The sequence below is a fragment of the Suricata suricatta genome, chromosome 14, assembly GCF_006229205.1.
Source record: "Suricata suricatta isolate VVHF042 chromosome 14, meerkat_22Aug2017_6uvM2_HiC, whole genome shotgun sequence".
Lineage (NCBI taxonomy): Eukaryota > Metazoa > Chordata > Mammalia > Carnivora > Herpestidae > Suricata > Suricata suricatta.
This window is the reverse complement of record NC_043713.1, coordinates 23747705-23763882: the sequence shown is the minus strand read 5'-3', so window position 1 is coordinate 23763882 and position 16178 is coordinate 23747705. Positions and strand designations below refer to the sequence as shown.

Sequence of the window (16178 nt, the reverse complement as noted above, 5' to 3'; positions counted from 1 at the left end):
CGGCTGGAGGGCCTGACTAGCATCCAGGCGCCGCCCCTGCACAGCCACCTGTAGTTAAAGTCCTACCCTCAGGGCTGGCTCCTTGCAAAGAATTTACACAGAGACCTTCTAGGATCTTTCGAGCTCTGATTCCCAAACTCCCAAGGGATTTGGAAACTGGTGCTGAAAAAAAATGAAGCTTAGTGGAAGGTGTGAAGGCTGAATTGGTCTCTCTTTCTAAAAGATTACTTTAGGACTTAGGCAAAGGGAAAATAGTAGTTTTGTGGCCCACACAGCATCCTAGATTCGTACTGGGGGGATGGGGACAGACTCGGGGAACCAGGACACTTGGAGCCTGGTGAGAAGGGCACGGGGGACACGTGCCCAGATTCTGGGAGCAAGCTGAGGTGCAGACAGAACCCCTCTCATCAGGCTGAGAGAGGCCAGCCATCCAAGTCCCCTTCCCCCAGAATCTGCCACACTGGATGGCTCACCTGCGGGCCAGGAGTCCTCGGCAGTACCTCTGCAGAGTTAAGGCAGTCGCCTTCAGCCTGCGGTATTTCACCTTCTGCAGCCAGCCCCGGACAGTTTTCTGGATCATGATCGTGGCTGCCCGGAACTTGTCAGCCCGAAGCTTCTCCAGGTAAGCCACCTGGCCCGCCCGAAAGAAGATCTTGGTGCGGCCAAACTGGAACTTGTCGGGATCCTTTACGAGGCAGGGAGAAGAGCATCAGTGAGGTACCATGCCCTACCAGCGGGTTCCTCCACGCAGATTCCCTGGTCAGAGCTCGCATCCCCTGCTCCTTAGACACCCCCAAGCCTCAGCATCTGTTGGACAGACACGAAGTCCCTACTACTAGACGCCCAGGCTATGGTGTCGGGGACGCAGCACTGAACAAGATGCTTCTCCTCAAGCAACTGACAGCATGGTGAGAGTAGAAAGGCAAGCAGACAAAGGCAAGGCTTTCAGGCAGTGGTGAAGATTTTTTTTTTAATTTTTTTTAATGTTTTATTTTTGATACAGAGAGAGACAGAGTATGAGGGGGGAGGGTCAGAGAGAGAGGGAGACACAGAACCGGAAGCAGGCTCCAGGCTCTGAGCTAGCTGTCAGCACAGAGCCTGACGCGGGGCTCGAACCCACAAACGTGAGATCTGACCCGAGCCGAAGCCGGAGGCTTAACCGACTGAGCCACCCAGGCGCCCCAATGAAGGCAATAAAAACGGGGATTTAAGGGTGGGATGGGGATACTTCAATAGGGTAATCCAGGAAGGCATTTTTACTGAGGTGGTATTTGAGCAAAAACCTAAACTACAAGAGGCATTCCCAGGAGAACGTAGAAGAGGAAAGTTCCAGGAGAAGAGCAGAGCAGATGTAAACGTCCTGTGGTAGCAAAAGCTGGGTATGTGTGAGGAACAAGAGACCCAGGAGAGTTAAGCGTGGGGGCAGGAGGAACAAACCACCAAAGGCCTGGCAGGCACAGTACACAATGGGGAGGGGCAGCCCCCGGTGGTGCTCTGAGCGAGGAAATGACCCGCTCGGATCATTTTACAAAGATTATCCCGAAATGGCCACACCATTGTCTACAGAATTTCAGATTGCATATAGCTCTCCAGCATATAGCTGGACTTCAGACTTGGTTTTGAGATTTGACATAGAATTACCATCTTGTCTGTTTAGGTTAATATTAATTACCTTTCCCTGTGCTCACCCCTGTGGATCAGGAAGATGGCCCAGCAGTGTGTTTGGGGACAAGCTGGGGTAGAGCACTTGACAGTCAACCCTCTGTAACTGGGTACCTTTTGTAGATAAACATCTATTTAATTTTGTTCATCGGCACGAAGACCCTAAGGAAGTAGTAATGAGCCAAGGTCTACGAGAAACACACGCACAGTAACAGGTTTCGGGGTGACAAACGGCTCTGAAACAATGCTGAGTCACCACACCTTATAGCTTCCTCACATAGAAAAAATGGAACTGCCTAAGCTGGGACACGGCATCCAGCTAGACTGTCGCCGACCGTCCCCAGTCACAGCCAGGCCACAGGGGAAGCTGGGATGGGTGAGGTGGGGGCCTGGTTCTCACCCCTGCCTCTTTTCACGGCCATGAGGCCAATGGGCCGTCAGCACATGCTGGGAGGAACAGGCTGGATGAGGGAAGATGCTCCCAGGAGCCGAGGCCCAGCCTTCATCACTGCCCTGCTGGCAGGGGCTGCTTCTCAGGGAACGGGGGGGGGGGGGGGGGGGGGGGGGGGGGGGGGGGGGGGGGGGGGGGGGGGGGGGGGGGGGGGGGGGTCCAGGAGCCAAAGGCAGGTGGCTCAGTCCTCACAGGAAGGAAGGAAGCCTGGCTGCTCAGGCTTCAGCAGAGCCAGGATCTGGGGGATCTGCTGCAGCCTGGGAGCCAGAGAGCACATGCTCATATCCTCTTCTGGAAAAACCACCAGGAAGGGTGCATGTGACTTGGTCTGCAAAGTCACTGTTTGCACAAATGAGGATCCTTCCAAAGGTCCCACCTGCTGTAACCAGTCACCACTAGCCTAATGGCCACAGTCTCCTTAGGCCACGTGCCTGGAGCACATCTCAAATCTGCTTTCTCTAACTCCTTGAACTTGCTGACAACACCATTCACATAGCAATCGATTGGTGGGTCTTTAGAGACCTCTTCTCTAAGAATCCTAGACTGAGAGGGCAGAAAGGAATCTCAGCAATCCATCCCAAGCCACTCCTTTTATTGCACCGATGGCAAGACCAAAGCTTGGCATGAAGTGACTTCCTCAAGGTCTCACTGGAGACATCAAGACCCAGGACACCCGGGCCAGAGGTCTCTCACTGCCCCATGGCCATTCTGTAATACTCTCTCTTCTTTGCACCACTTACATACATACTTCCTTATGTTCCCTGGGCTCCTAGGAGATGCTTGCTAATGTTCTGCTCCCCTGTCACGGTCCAGGTTCAGGTCTCCATAATCTGTTTCCCTCCAGTGAGGTGTATAATCACATCAGGTATTAGTAGTCCTGGAGGGCAGGGGGCTTGCATTATGCTCTTTCATAAGGCTCATGGTGAGTGACCACTCTAGGTTAGAGTACATCGGAAGAATGAAATACACACTGGTGGGATTGAATAAACCAATTCAGGTTGGGGATGACGGGGATACAATCGCTGTAGGAAGAGCCTATCACTCATAACAGCCTCATGAAGCTGCCCCCAGCCTCCCTACCATTAAACTCCCAGCTACTAAGCACCTGGTGCCTGGCCCCCAGGCCACTGGCTTCTGTCCTAGACACTGTGTTCTCAAGTGCCCTGGGCACTAGCTTGGTGCTGGCAGGTGCCCTTCAGAGCTAACATGTGGCTTCACCCTGGCAGCCCTGGTGATTAGAAGATGTGGCCCCCAAATGGGGAGGGGAGACAGGAAATACAAGGTTCCCGAAGTCTTGAAGCACTGTTGCCTCTTCTTTCTGCAGAAAGGTTAATTATGCATGGCCATGTCAACCAATCCGATTGGCTCAATGGGCACTGTGATTCAGAGTGGCTGGCGGTGCTGAGCCGGTCCACCTGTAACACCCTGAGAAACTTTTACCGGCTTTCTAGACTTCAGTGTCCTCATCTATCAAATGGGGAAGGATATTTGCATCCCTCTAAGGTGCCATGAGGGTCAGAAGGAGAATGTGAAGCAGGTAAAGTTCTATGTGATTCCTAAGCGTGAGCTGTTATGGGCAGGTGACAGTCATGACAGGACCTCCCCCACCCCCACCGGCAAGTCACCCATGTAGCCACCTGCACAAGCTCAGAGCTCCTGTAGGAACCAGTAACAGTGCCAGGAACACAACAGGACCCCTGCCATCTCAGGGGTTACAGTCTGGTGAAATAACAAGCCCTTCATTGCAAGACGGGGGGATTAAATGCAGTAACAGAAGACAGAGACGGAGTGCTGTTGGCCAACAGAGGATGGGGTCACTAACTCCTTCTGGGAGGTCAGAATGGGCTGTGAAGCCTAGACGGCACTTTAAGAGCCCAGTTGGGAAGGAGGGTAGAACCAGGCAGACAATGGAAGAGGAAAAAAGTCTTGCAAGCAAAGGAAACAGTGCACGTTCATATAATTTTTCACTAGGGAATTCACTTAGTTCACTGGTTCCAAACGCTCCTGGCTGTGTTAGGCTCACTGCTTATAACCAGGGGCGGGCACTAACACAAAGACCGTCCTCTGCAATAAAGGACACGTGTCTGCAACACAGAACACCAGGCTTCTGGTCAACAACAGGTTATTAGGAAATTCACTTTCAGGAAATCAAGTTATGTGTGTTTTTTTTTTTTTTTTTTTTTTTTTTTTTTTTTTGGGGGGGGGGGGGGGGGGGGGGGGGGGGGTTGTTGATGCCTTTAATGCCCACAGTGTGAGAATAAATTTTTTGATGTAGTTCCATGATGTTACCTTTCGAAAGGGAAGACATTTGACGTAATCCAACCCTTTATCAAGACCATTTTTACCATATCTCGCTATAATCCCTGAATACCATGGAGCTAATATTTAGGATATGCCCCTCACTGAAGGCCCTGAAGTAGCTCCAGCCTCAAGGCTCAGGTCTGAGTTCAGGTTGTGTTAATTACGTCTGTTGCTTACTTACAATGAGCAATTTAGGGGAAGACCTGAGGCTCTCTGTGCAAGGAGAAGATAGGAAAAGCGCACCTATTTTCCCTGACTTCCAAACTGCGCCCCCAGGCTCCAGGCCAAAGCCCCCAGGGCAGTGTGGGCAGCCGTCTGGAGCCCTGGGCCTAGGAGAAGCCAGAGTCACAAGCCAGCAGCGGCCTCGTCGCCAACCCCAGTGGGCTTTGCATTTTTGCTTTCTACGTGTTCCGAGACGTGAAAAAAAGTACTCTGTATACATGAAGGGGCTTCTCTTTTAGAGTTGCCGGTGGTGGAAAATGAACATCTCAAACAGTTTTATTAAGAAGGATGGAGACCAAAAAGGGCTGCTAACTCCCCACATCCCCAATTCTCAGGCCATCCGGGTAAGCCTCCGGGGGTGCGCCCAGCTCACCTCGATGAGGCTTTCCAGGACAGACCTGCAGATGGCCTTTTTGTCCGTATTGGCGAGCTCTCTCTTCTTGACCAGAACCCGATACCGGTTGAAGAAGTCATGGTAGGCCCACCTGGAGGGAAAGCAGGTGCGTCAGGTGGCACGTCCCGCCTCCCAGCCACACAAGGGCCGCAGCCATCTCAGACGGTGCCCCACGCGGTCGCTAGTCCTGGCGTGAAGCTGTTCTCAGAGTGGTTAAAACAACAACATTATTGCTGGGGCTTGCTGTCTTCCTCCAATCTGTGTAATTTAGCCACACAGTGAAATTCTCAATCAGGAGCGGGAGAGGGAAAAGGAGGCTTTCGGAGGTCTCTCTGGAGGACCGACCAGAGGCTGAAATGCTCACAGGGTTTCCGCCCAGGCAAAGGCACAGAGCTCCCCTCTGCCGCTGGAGGGGAGCTTTGCCTGGAATGCAGTTTGGTTTTTAAATGTTGGTTTTCTTTTATTAAGTTGGTACTTCTTATTTAAAACCTTTTTTAAAAAGTTTATTTTGAGAGAGAGAAAGACAATGAGTGGTGGGGGGGAGAGGGAGCGAGAATCCCAAGCAGGCTCCACACGGACAGTGTAGAGCCTACCGCAGGGCAGGAACCAGGAAACTGTGAGATGGTGACCTGAGCTAAAACCTAGAGTCAGAAGTTTAACTGACTGAGCAACCAGGTGCCCCATTTAAATGCAGAAAATACACATTAGCAAATAAAGGGTGGCCTTATCCTAACCCCTAGTATTACTACCATTTTCACAGTTTGGTATACTTTAGGGGGAATTTTTTTTTAATTTTTCTTGATGCTTATTTTTGAGAGAGAGAGAGAGAGAGACAGAGTACGAGCAGGGGAGGGGCAAAGAGAGACACACACAGAATCCAAAGCAGGCTCAAGTCTCCAAGCTTGCTTTGGATGCTGGGCTTGAAATCAGCAACTGTGAGATCATGACCTGACCTAAAGTCAGATGCTTAACCGACTGAGCCCCCCAGGTGCCCTGGAACCATCTGTCTGCCCAAAGTAGATGATTTCCCCCATTTCATTAGAGTGATGCAAGCCCACGGTGAAGGAAGTATTCAGCAACTCCCATTAAAAAAAATGAAGAGTACTCACAATGTCACCATCTTTTCAGACAGTTGGGCTTCGGTGTGTTCTGGAAGGGAAGCTTTCAGGAGGCCTTATGTTGGGCTCTTGGCCTCTGAAGAGATCTCTAGATTTAACGTGCAAACTTTTCAGAGAACTAACGGTTTCCTAGGCCAGGTCTTCCCCCTTTCTCCTGAAAGCAACCTTCGTTCACACAGATGTCACTCTGACCCGCCTGGCTCCCTCCCGGTTTCCAGAGGGGACGCTCACAACCTCTTCACATCGCATGTTCTGCTTCCACACAATTCTACTCTAAGGAGGCGGCACTTCCCGTCTAAACCCCTCTCCAGGTGAGCTCGGCCATCCGTCCCCACGCACGCCCTGTCCTCGGGAAAACATGCGGTCCTCATCACCTGTTTGGAAATCATTTAGGTGCCACCTCGATTGTGAATCTGAGGCCTGGCTGAGTGACTGTTGAGTGGACTTGTTCATCTCACTCATTCTCACATATTAACCGGGGTGGGGGACACCTGGGTGACTCGACTGGTTAAGCATTTGACTCTTGCTATCAGCTCATGATTTCACAGTTCATGGGTTCGAGCCCCGCATTTGGCTCTGTGCTGACAGCTCAGAGCCTGGAGCCTGTCTTTGAGTTCTGTGTGTGTGTCTCTCTCTCAAAAATAAATAAAGCATTAAAAAAATTTTAAAAATGTTTGCAAAATAAAATTTTTTAAGGAAGTATTATTGGGGCATAAATGGGTTATACCCCTTTTCCTGGAGCGCGTTTGTCTTTAAACGGGGTCCCTTCAGAAAGTTCATCCAAAGAATGGAGCACAGTGGAATATTAGGTACTCCTGGTGGGTGGTGCCCACGGCATGCACTCGGGAAGCTGGTTCTTTCCGAGGGCCTCTCCTTGGGCTCCAAAACCATCTGCCGGCACAGGCCTTGGGTCCCCCTCTCCCTCCCAGGCCGTGCTCCTCAGCACCCTGGGAGGCAAAGGAACATGGAGACTGGGCTCCCTGCCTCCATCACCACTTATCTTGGTTTGGTGCAAGGTCTCTAACTTAGCCACGGGTGTTAGGGAGTAAGCCTAAAAACGCGTAACAAAAAGCATTCTCCCCCTCACTTTTTTCATCGCGTAAAAGTGCTCTTTAGGAGTTATGCCTCATTTTATTTTTCATATAACAGTTTTATTGAGATAAGTCACATGCCATAAAATTTACCCTTTTAAAGTGGACAATAGGTTTTAGTTGAAAAGTTGTGCAGCCATACCCAATATGTGACTTTGTGCAGCCCGCCCCCGCCCCCAATCCTGCAAGACGGTTATTTGTGTGCTCACTCGTCTTTCTCCCTATGAGTTTGCAATTTCTCTGGGGAAATAATCAGAGCAGCATTTAGCTGGGCTAAAAACCTTAAACGGTTCTAATTTGAAGCTCTCTTCCTGCTGACAGTTCCATAACTCAGGGAGGTTACAGGCTCAAGGAAATGACATGACTGTAGGGAGATGTGACTGCAAAGACACCAAGGCCGGTACAGAACCAGCTTGGGGTACAGAAGCCAAGAAGCCTGCTCGGACATGGACAGGGAGTGTGACCTTAGGGAAGTCACCTCCTGGATTCATTCCACGTGGATGTCTCCAAAATGGAGAGAACATCAACTGCCTCACCAAGTACCTCCAGCACTTTGGTGGCCAAGGAGTTCATAGATGTGGAGTGCTTAGAAAGCTTCCTGAGATCTAAGTCACTGTCCCCTTCCCACCTGACCTTCTCCCCCTTTTCTCACAAAGGCTATTGGACACCTGCACAGGGCGCACTGATGCGGGAGGAGTGTGCCCTACCCAAGGGGCATGTACCAGGGTCCCTCAGCCAAGGACCCAGAATCAATTGTGGATTCCCTTTTCCATGGAACTCTGTGCTCTTAAAGATAAAGTCTCCCTCACTTGAAGAAGGAAAACTTTCCAAGTGAAGCTAAACAGGACATGTGATTAGTTTTCCAAAAGTAGCGTTTCTTAACAGAACTTCCTGATTTGGTAGGAACATCTGGATGGGAGGTTTTTTGTAGCCATGTAAAATTAGGGAAGACCCCTCTACAGGACCACAGGGGGTCCAGGATTTCCACTTGAGGTATTCCACAGAATCTCCCTGCCTCAGCATTTCCACTATTCCTGCTCCCATGTGGGATACAGAGCTTTATGCCTCCTCTACAAGATAGTCTTTATACATTTCTTAGCTTCTCTGCTAGACTCTGGCCTCCCTTGGCTGGGTGAGGATATGTTTTTAAACTTCTCAGCACCTATCACAGTATCTTTATACACACGTACATTTTAAAAGAAGAGGTATTTTGCTGACCAATAAAATGGTTGGAATCCCAACATTAAACCTTTTCTCTCTACTGGTGTTTTTCTCCAAAGGACACTATCAGCTTTGGGGCAGGACAATCTTTTTGTGCTTGAATGGACACAAAACACCTTCAGAGCATTACCTGCCACTCATTCACTGAAATATGCAAAAGTGTTCTTTAGTGAAACGTTCATTCTAGAACATAGCGTTAGCCTAGACAACACCGTCTTGAGAACAACCAACCCTGACTACCATCCGCCTTTACAGTGTGAGTCCACTGCTTCTGTTCCTGCTCCTTCGGCCTCCTCAGGTGGCCCTGGACAGGTCCTCCCCCAATGGCAGTATGGCTGTGTGACCACTGGTTGGGATGTGTCCTTTAAGCCAATCCTGGGCCTGACTGCTCTCCCATTTCACATTATTGGTGGGAGAAGAACTCCCATCCTTAGTCTATTGTAGATCCCAACAGTGGCCTCAGCCCTGAGTTATACAGACTTATAGTGGCCTCAGGGACAGAAGGCATACTCATCCCTGCTCTCCCAGGGAAGGGGCCTGGACTTCAAGGTCATGCTTCCTTTGGAATAAAGGTCTGCTTCACCCTGGGTGCCCCTGGCCTGCTAGGATCTGGTAGTCACAGCTCGGGGTGTGATTGCTCCTGGTAAGAATGGGGAGGGCAGAGGCAAGGTCAGATGGATGCTGCCTCATAAGAAGCTCCCTAGGCTCGAAAGCATGTGGTAAACACCGTCGCTGTGAGTGGTGGCGCAGACACAGCAGGGGGACGTTTTGGTTGACTGAGTTTCCACCTAGAGCCCAATACTAGATTGAACCATCTACATGGGGGAACATTCTAGAGAACATGTCCCCCTGCGGGGTCCTCAGTGGATAAATGTTAATAGATGGAGTGGATCCGTCAAAGTGGTAGCACTTGGCACTTCCCTTCTCTTGGATAGATTCCCTCAAGCAAGATTGGCTGGATTAGACCAACTCCAAGAGTCCCTTTAAGAAGACCAGGGTAGGAGGCTCTGCATCACACCATCTCTACAACAGCAGGCCGCCAGGAAAACCCCCTGAAGATGGCATGGACAAGTCATCACCAGGGTGAAGATGGAGAATATATTTGCAAGTCTTATCTGACTAGCACCTAGAAAAGACAAAGCACTCCTGCAGTACCAACAATTAAAATGTGGGCCAAAAATCTGAATGTGTTTCTCCAACGAGGATATATGAATGGCCAATAAGCACGTGAAAAGATGCTCAACATCATTAGTCCTTAGAGAAATACAATCAAAAGCACAGTGGGATACCATCAGACACCCCCTAGGATGGCCATAATAAAAGACAGCATACGCATAGAAACAGGAAGCTACATCCATCACAGGTGGAATTAAAATGGGGCAACCTCTGTGGAAAATGGTCTGGCGGCTCCTCAAAAGGGTAAACCAAGTTGTCATATGAGGCAGCATTCCCACTCCTAAGTATATAATCAGGAGAAATAAAAACTATATCTTCACACAAAAATACCTACATGGATATTCACGGCAGCATGATTCAGACCTGCCAAGAGGTGGAACTAACCCCAATGTCCACTGACTGATGAATGGATAAAACACGGCGTATCCTTACAATACAATGGCATTAAGCAACATCGAAGAATGAAGATCTGGTACGTATTAAAACCTTGACACCACAAAAGGTCACTTATCGTATGCTTCCATTTGTGTGTAACGTCCAGAGTAGGCAAGTTTATAGAAAGAGAAAGTCAGCAGTTGCCAGGGCGAGGAGTAGGGAGAAAGAGGCAGTGACCCACCAGTGGGAGCAGGGTTTCTTCCCCAGGATGAGAAAATGTTTGCAATTAGTAGTGATAGTTGTACGATTTTGAGACTACAACAAAAACCACTGAATTGCGTACTTTGAAAGGATATTTTTATCGTAAATTATACCTCAATTTAAGAGTCAACATGATGAACAAACGAGATGAGGCTTATGAGTGTGGTTGTGGGCGGCTCTGTAAAGCACGTGGAACACACAGGATCCGTCATCATTTCAGCAAGGATGTTCACGTAGGGCTCCTCGGTGCAAAGGTAGCAGGGTGCCCCCACCACTGAACCACCCCTGACAGCCTGGATTTGCTTTCCCCTGGATCCCCCACCTCTGTGCTGGGGACACCTCCCAGGGGAACACAGGCTCAGACTTTGAGGTGACCCCAGGTCTGAAGGTTGCTAAGCTTTGCTGCAGAGGGAAGGAAACAATTTTTCCCCCATCGGCTCTGAGCCGCAGACGAGGTACAAAGCGGGGAGCAGAAAATCTCATCAGTCCCAGATACAGACGAGTGTCTGCAGCTGACCAGTGACCAACACTTGCCTCCGAGGGAGAGTGTCAAGGCAGAGAGCATTCGCAAACCGGCTCCCCTGCGGCTGTGATGTGCGGCCCTGGCGGAGAAAGTGTGACACACCGGGGTCCAAGCAAGTGAGCACAGCTCTCCGGCAAGAGAGCCAGAATTAAAGGCTTTAAGATCTTGGGGGCAGAGAACTGTTTCAGTCCAAAATAAGTTCACACTTGGTGGGCTTTTTTAACATTTGAGAGAGAGAGAGAGAGAGAGAGAGAGAGAGAATATGAGAGAGAGAATGTGAGCACATGAGCAGGGGAGGGGCGGAGAGGATCTCAAGCAGGCTCCAAACCCAGCATGGACTCCGACATGGGGCTCAATGTCACCCCCCTGGGATCATGACCTGAGCCAAAATCAAGAGTCAGACGCTTAGCCGACTGAGTCCTTGGTGGGAACTTTAATAGCAAGGCCCATAACTGTGTGTCTGTTAATCACGATTAAACGGAGAGGTGGACCAAGCCAACTTCTCACGACTCCGTCTACTTCCACAGTCCTGTGCTGTTTTGTCCACACGAGGCTGAGGGACTGGAGGCCGGCAAAAGAGAAGTCTTTACAGAAAGCACCATGGATTTTTTTTTCTAAGGTCAACAGGAGATGCGTGGAAGACGGATGATGAGTTTTGTTTTTTAAATACTAACATTGCATATTCAAGCACACCCCCCTACCCCGACACACGTTCGGGTTAAATGGAGTGTGCTTCATAAATCCCCTGGAACACAAAGCTGCTCTGAACCCCCCAGAGGGAGACTGAGGAGGGCACGGGAGCCAGGTGATGGTGGCCGAGCCTCTCTTCCCAGACGGGGCATTTATCATGGTGCTTTATGTGCACGATAATGGATATATTTCTTAGCTATGGCAGCACGTTTCAAATTGAATGATGTATTTTCTTTTTAAGTCAGACTCCCAGAGCGCCATAATTCTCAGAGAGAGAACAGACAAGCATACTAGAGCCTGAGGGTGGGGTGAGGGTGCCCCCGGCAAGCCGCCGCCAGCCCACCAACTTTGCGTCCGGCCTCTCGGGCTTGTGGGGCTTCAGGGGCATAGCATATGTGTCCATTGCAGAATAAGCCCAGGGCACCAGGAGGCCGAAGTCTTGGCTGAAAAGGGCTGCCCTCTGCATGGGCTCCTGGGGATGTGACCTCAACATTTTAGCATGACTGTGACCCTGGGCCATGCACGGTCTTCCTCTGGCATTTTCTTCTCCGTAAAGCGGCATGTGCCCTTTGACCGCTCAAGTTGGAAACACACAGGAAAATGTCCTAGGTCTTTATTCCCCTCATCAAAGAAGCCACTGAAGTTTCCTGTGGAAAACAGCCATGCAGAGGTGTGGTTGCCTGACAAGCTAGACCAAGTGAAATCACTTTTCTCCGTTGGGTCTTCATGCCACGGAGGTGATTTCTTTTTGGGATGACACCCAATCCACTCGGGTCCCTCTGGGCTCACAAAGGTCTCCCCACGTCCGCTGACAGAATGACTGCTCAACTCTACATTCCGAGGTGACACACGTGAGCCCACAGTCCTTCTTTCCAAAACTAACCCCTCGATGGGAACCCAGGAGCTGGAACCTCTCACTTACTTGATTCCCAGACACAGCAGACACACCTCTCTCCTGGATGAAGCAGGAAGGGAAGTTTTTTGTTTAAGCAGGGAGCTCACTCCAAATGGTCACCCTGATTGGCAGGTGTAGAACAGACAGGCAATGGGCGGAGTCAGGAGGGTACAGGTGTGGTAGCTTGGCCCCCCAGCCCTCTCCCCACACCTCAGCTTTCAAAGAAAGCCCACCCTGGGCCCTGTGGCTGGGGGAAGGAAATTAGGATCTAAATGGAGCAAGATGCAGGATTCAGCTCTACCTCAGCACTAACAAAAGGGCCATACAACTATGGTGGTGGCCTCTTTCCAAAAGGTGGTATTTTGAATGGCGGCTTGGGGAGGAATCTGCTGTTTGAGCCTTCAGCAAAATCTGCTAAGACAGCAAAGGGAAGGCAGCTTTCTGGGTCTAAGCCCAAATGTTTAAATCACAGCAGTAAGTAACATTTTTTATGACACTGGAAAATCCCAGTCTTTCCTTCCTTCCTTACAGTTGCTCTCCACAATACTTGTGATTATGAACACAAGAGGCACAGATGCCCCTCACGATCACCTCCTAGAAAGAGGTGCAGACCCATCAGGGAGGCAGGGAAAGACACCAACCGGCTGCCCACTAAGAGGCAAGTCTGCGGGCATCTCAACTTCGCGGGCACCTGATTGCAGTCAGGTGGAACGAACAGCAGGAGACGCTGTTCTCCATACAGGTCGACACACTTGGAGGCGATGCACTCTCTCAGTCGCCAAAGAAGAGGTTGTCTGGATGAGGAGGAAAGCCTGTCTGGGATGCTATGAACAGAACACTGAGCAGGAAAGGATGACTGAGGACTGACCGGCGGAGCTGGCCTCTTCCCTGATCACCGCCCAGGAGATGCTGTCGTCCCTTCTGTCCTGGACACGGCCCTGCTTCTAGGCTGGCAGTATCCACCCACCGTCCCTCCAGCACTGACGCAAAGCCTCCTCACCCTTCAAGGCTCACCTCAAACCTCCCCTCCTCCATGAAGCCACATTTCTTCTCCAACTTGCACCTAATTGTATGTTGCTCTCTGTTCTAGGTTTTTATCCCTTCTCCCAGACCCTGAGCTCCTGACCGGGGCTGGGACTTAGACCCTTAATTCCCTCCCTGCCACAGGCACAGAGCTCAATGCTCAACAGGGATGGGACGTGGAGCAGGGGACCAGGTCCACAGCGGGGGATGGCATGAAGGCAAGGGAACATTCTCATTCTCCAGCAGCTCATGGGAGACCACAGGAGTCGAATCCTCCCCTTGCTTCCTCTTCCACCTCCGAGAACAGGATTTTGTGCTGCGGCGGCACGAGGGGAGGAGTGCGGGTGCTGCACGCTGTCACTGATTTCACAGTGAGGCTGCGAGCAGGCATGGTGGCAGAGAGGCGGGGGACCTTGGCCTGAAGCACGGCCTAGTGCTGACCACAACAGACCCTCCTTGACGCCCTGACGTTCTCCAAGAAAAGAAGTTTACACCCTTCACAAAGCACTTATCCTGATGGATACTTGTATCTGTGTTGGAAAGTTCTTGGTGAAAACATGTGGCTCCTTACATATGGAGACGGATCCCCACAGTTCCACCTGCCCTCCAATAGCTCACTTTCATGCACGTCGCTGGTTCCCTCTTCCCGGGCTTGGCATGGTCCCCATGGTCTCGCCTCCCAGGCAAGCCCTCCAGCAGCATTGTTGTCTGTTATGGACAGAGATGGGCATCTGGGCTCCTCTGGGGGTCACTGTGTCACACCGTACAGGTGTGGCTGTGAGGACTCATGATCCTTAAGTTTCTTGTACAAGGACCCTCAACAGTGTCACAGGGGACTATTCAGCTCTAGTTCTGACAGACTTTAGAGAATCTTAGACTGCCCTTTTCAATTCCCTAGGGAACTCTGCAGTGCTCTTTTGAGGTGAGCAGACACTTTGGGATTTCACAAAGACAAAGCTAAATATTTCTGGCACAGGCCTGTTTTACCCAGATAATTGCATGTAGTTTATCCATAAGCATGTACTTTCTTGCTCATATCTCAATGAGTGATAAAGGTGTTATTAAACGCTTAAGCACCCAGCACTGTGTGGAGGACTTGAGAAGCATTACGTCATTCGTTACAAACGCCGATGATGTAACTACTTAGTGATGAGGGAACGCAGGCTCAGAGGTGAATCTACTCGCTTGACGTTACCTAGCCAAGGAGAATAGGAGCTGACCATGGAAGCCAGGCCTGACTCCACAAAGGCCAAGGCTTCAACCACCAGCCTCCTCTGGCTCTGGCCCCGGGCACAGCTCTGCAGTCTGCACTTCCATGTATAATCCAGAGCAGGCAGGGTACAGTTTCACACCAAGCCTCAGGTCTGGGCCCAGCCCCAGGGGGTAGACACCAAACCCTACTCTACTCTTCACTCCTGTTAAACCCGTTTGGGTGGCCACAAGGTAACGTGGGCAGGAAGATGCTTGACAACCGCCACGTAGCCAGGCAGAGGAAGGGTGTGTCTAGGTCTTCACTCAAACACAGCCAATGGCCACCCTGAGTGTTCGTTTCCTTCTGTGAGCCTCATCAGCAAAAGTGCCTTTCAAATCATGACGCACCCGTGTCTACATATAAAGCTCAAGTAAGGTCACACTGTAATATCCCTTTCTACCACTAACTGCCTTCTTTTCCATCCCCAGTTATTTCATTAAATAAACAAGATGTTGGTCATGACCCGTCACACCGACCTCCTGAGCCACTAGTGGGCTATGAAGCAATACTGGGAAACACTGAGGACCGCAGACTAAAGGCTTTCGGGGAGGCCAAAAGAGCAGGAGTGGGGCCTGGCTGCCTGTGGAGCTCCCTCTGAAAGGCAATGGCTGGGCAGCTCCCTATGGTCCTTACCACGTTCATAAGGTGTAGGAACCATGTTTGATCAGGACGCTGTGCTTACAGCAGCCACTGAAAGTCAATCCAATTGGCTAGACTACAGTTCTTTGAACTCAAGACTGAACTGCTATGCCCGTGGCCCGAGCCCCATTCCCTCAATCAAAAGACTGAAGCTGGGCACTGCAGGGCAGACAGAGCCCTCATCCAAGAAGGGCAAGCAGGGCTCACCTCATTAATCATGGAGTTGTTAGCAATTTGCGTTCAGACTCTGGGGTTGACAAAGTAGATTGAGCCCCAGGATACTCCCTGTCTTTCTTCTGAGCAGGGAGAGAGGGGGTTGAAAGACAATATTAGCAGGCTTCCATCCTGGCCAGAGCAGACTGTTCAGAACAATGCCTGAACCTGATGGGTCTGGAAAAGCTGCCTGGAGCTTGCAGATTAGGGACAGTTCTTTACTTTCTGGGTCAAATGCAAACTCCTGATTCCATTACTAACTTCCTTCCTGGGTCTAACATTGGGGAACTGTTCATGGTTAAGCCACTTCTTGGTACATAGTACAGCTGCCTAAGAAGTGATTCCTCAACTGCAGGGGCGAGGGGAGGCCTGAATATGCGTCCTCCTCCCATTTCCAGCTCCCTCCGCCTCCTGACACATGTGGGACTTCCTTGGACAGGGGGTCCCTGTGGCAATCACCGCAGGTTTTGGGACACTACACTGGCGCTGCTCAGCTCAGCCCCGATTCACGGCAGAAGACATGTGGCCTCTGTGACTCTGGGACGCAGTGTGACCTCATGAGAGCGAGCTGGCCGCCATCCACACCCCACTCCTACTTCAGGCAAGGATCTAGGAAGGATCCAGTCTATATGGAGCTTCAACAGACACTAAGTGGTTCAGTCTCTTACTCA

The 16178-nt window shown here is 50.7% G+C and overlaps 1 protein-coding gene across 1 annotated transcript in view; it reads right to left on the bottom strand.

Moving 5' to 3' along the window:
* MYO5B (myosin VB) overlaps positions 1-16178 on the bottom strand; it is a 192975-nt gene that overhangs the window by 63283 nt on the left and 113514 nt on the right. Inside the window, exons 18-19 of the mRNA XM_029921554.1 lie at positions 5010-5121; positions 474-685 (exon numbers count right to left, since the gene is read on the bottom strand). Of these exons, the coding sequence (XP_029777414.1) occupies positions 474-685; positions 5010-5121 (324 nt within the window). The remainder of the gene's footprint in view (positions 1-473; positions 686-5009; positions 5122-16178) is intronic.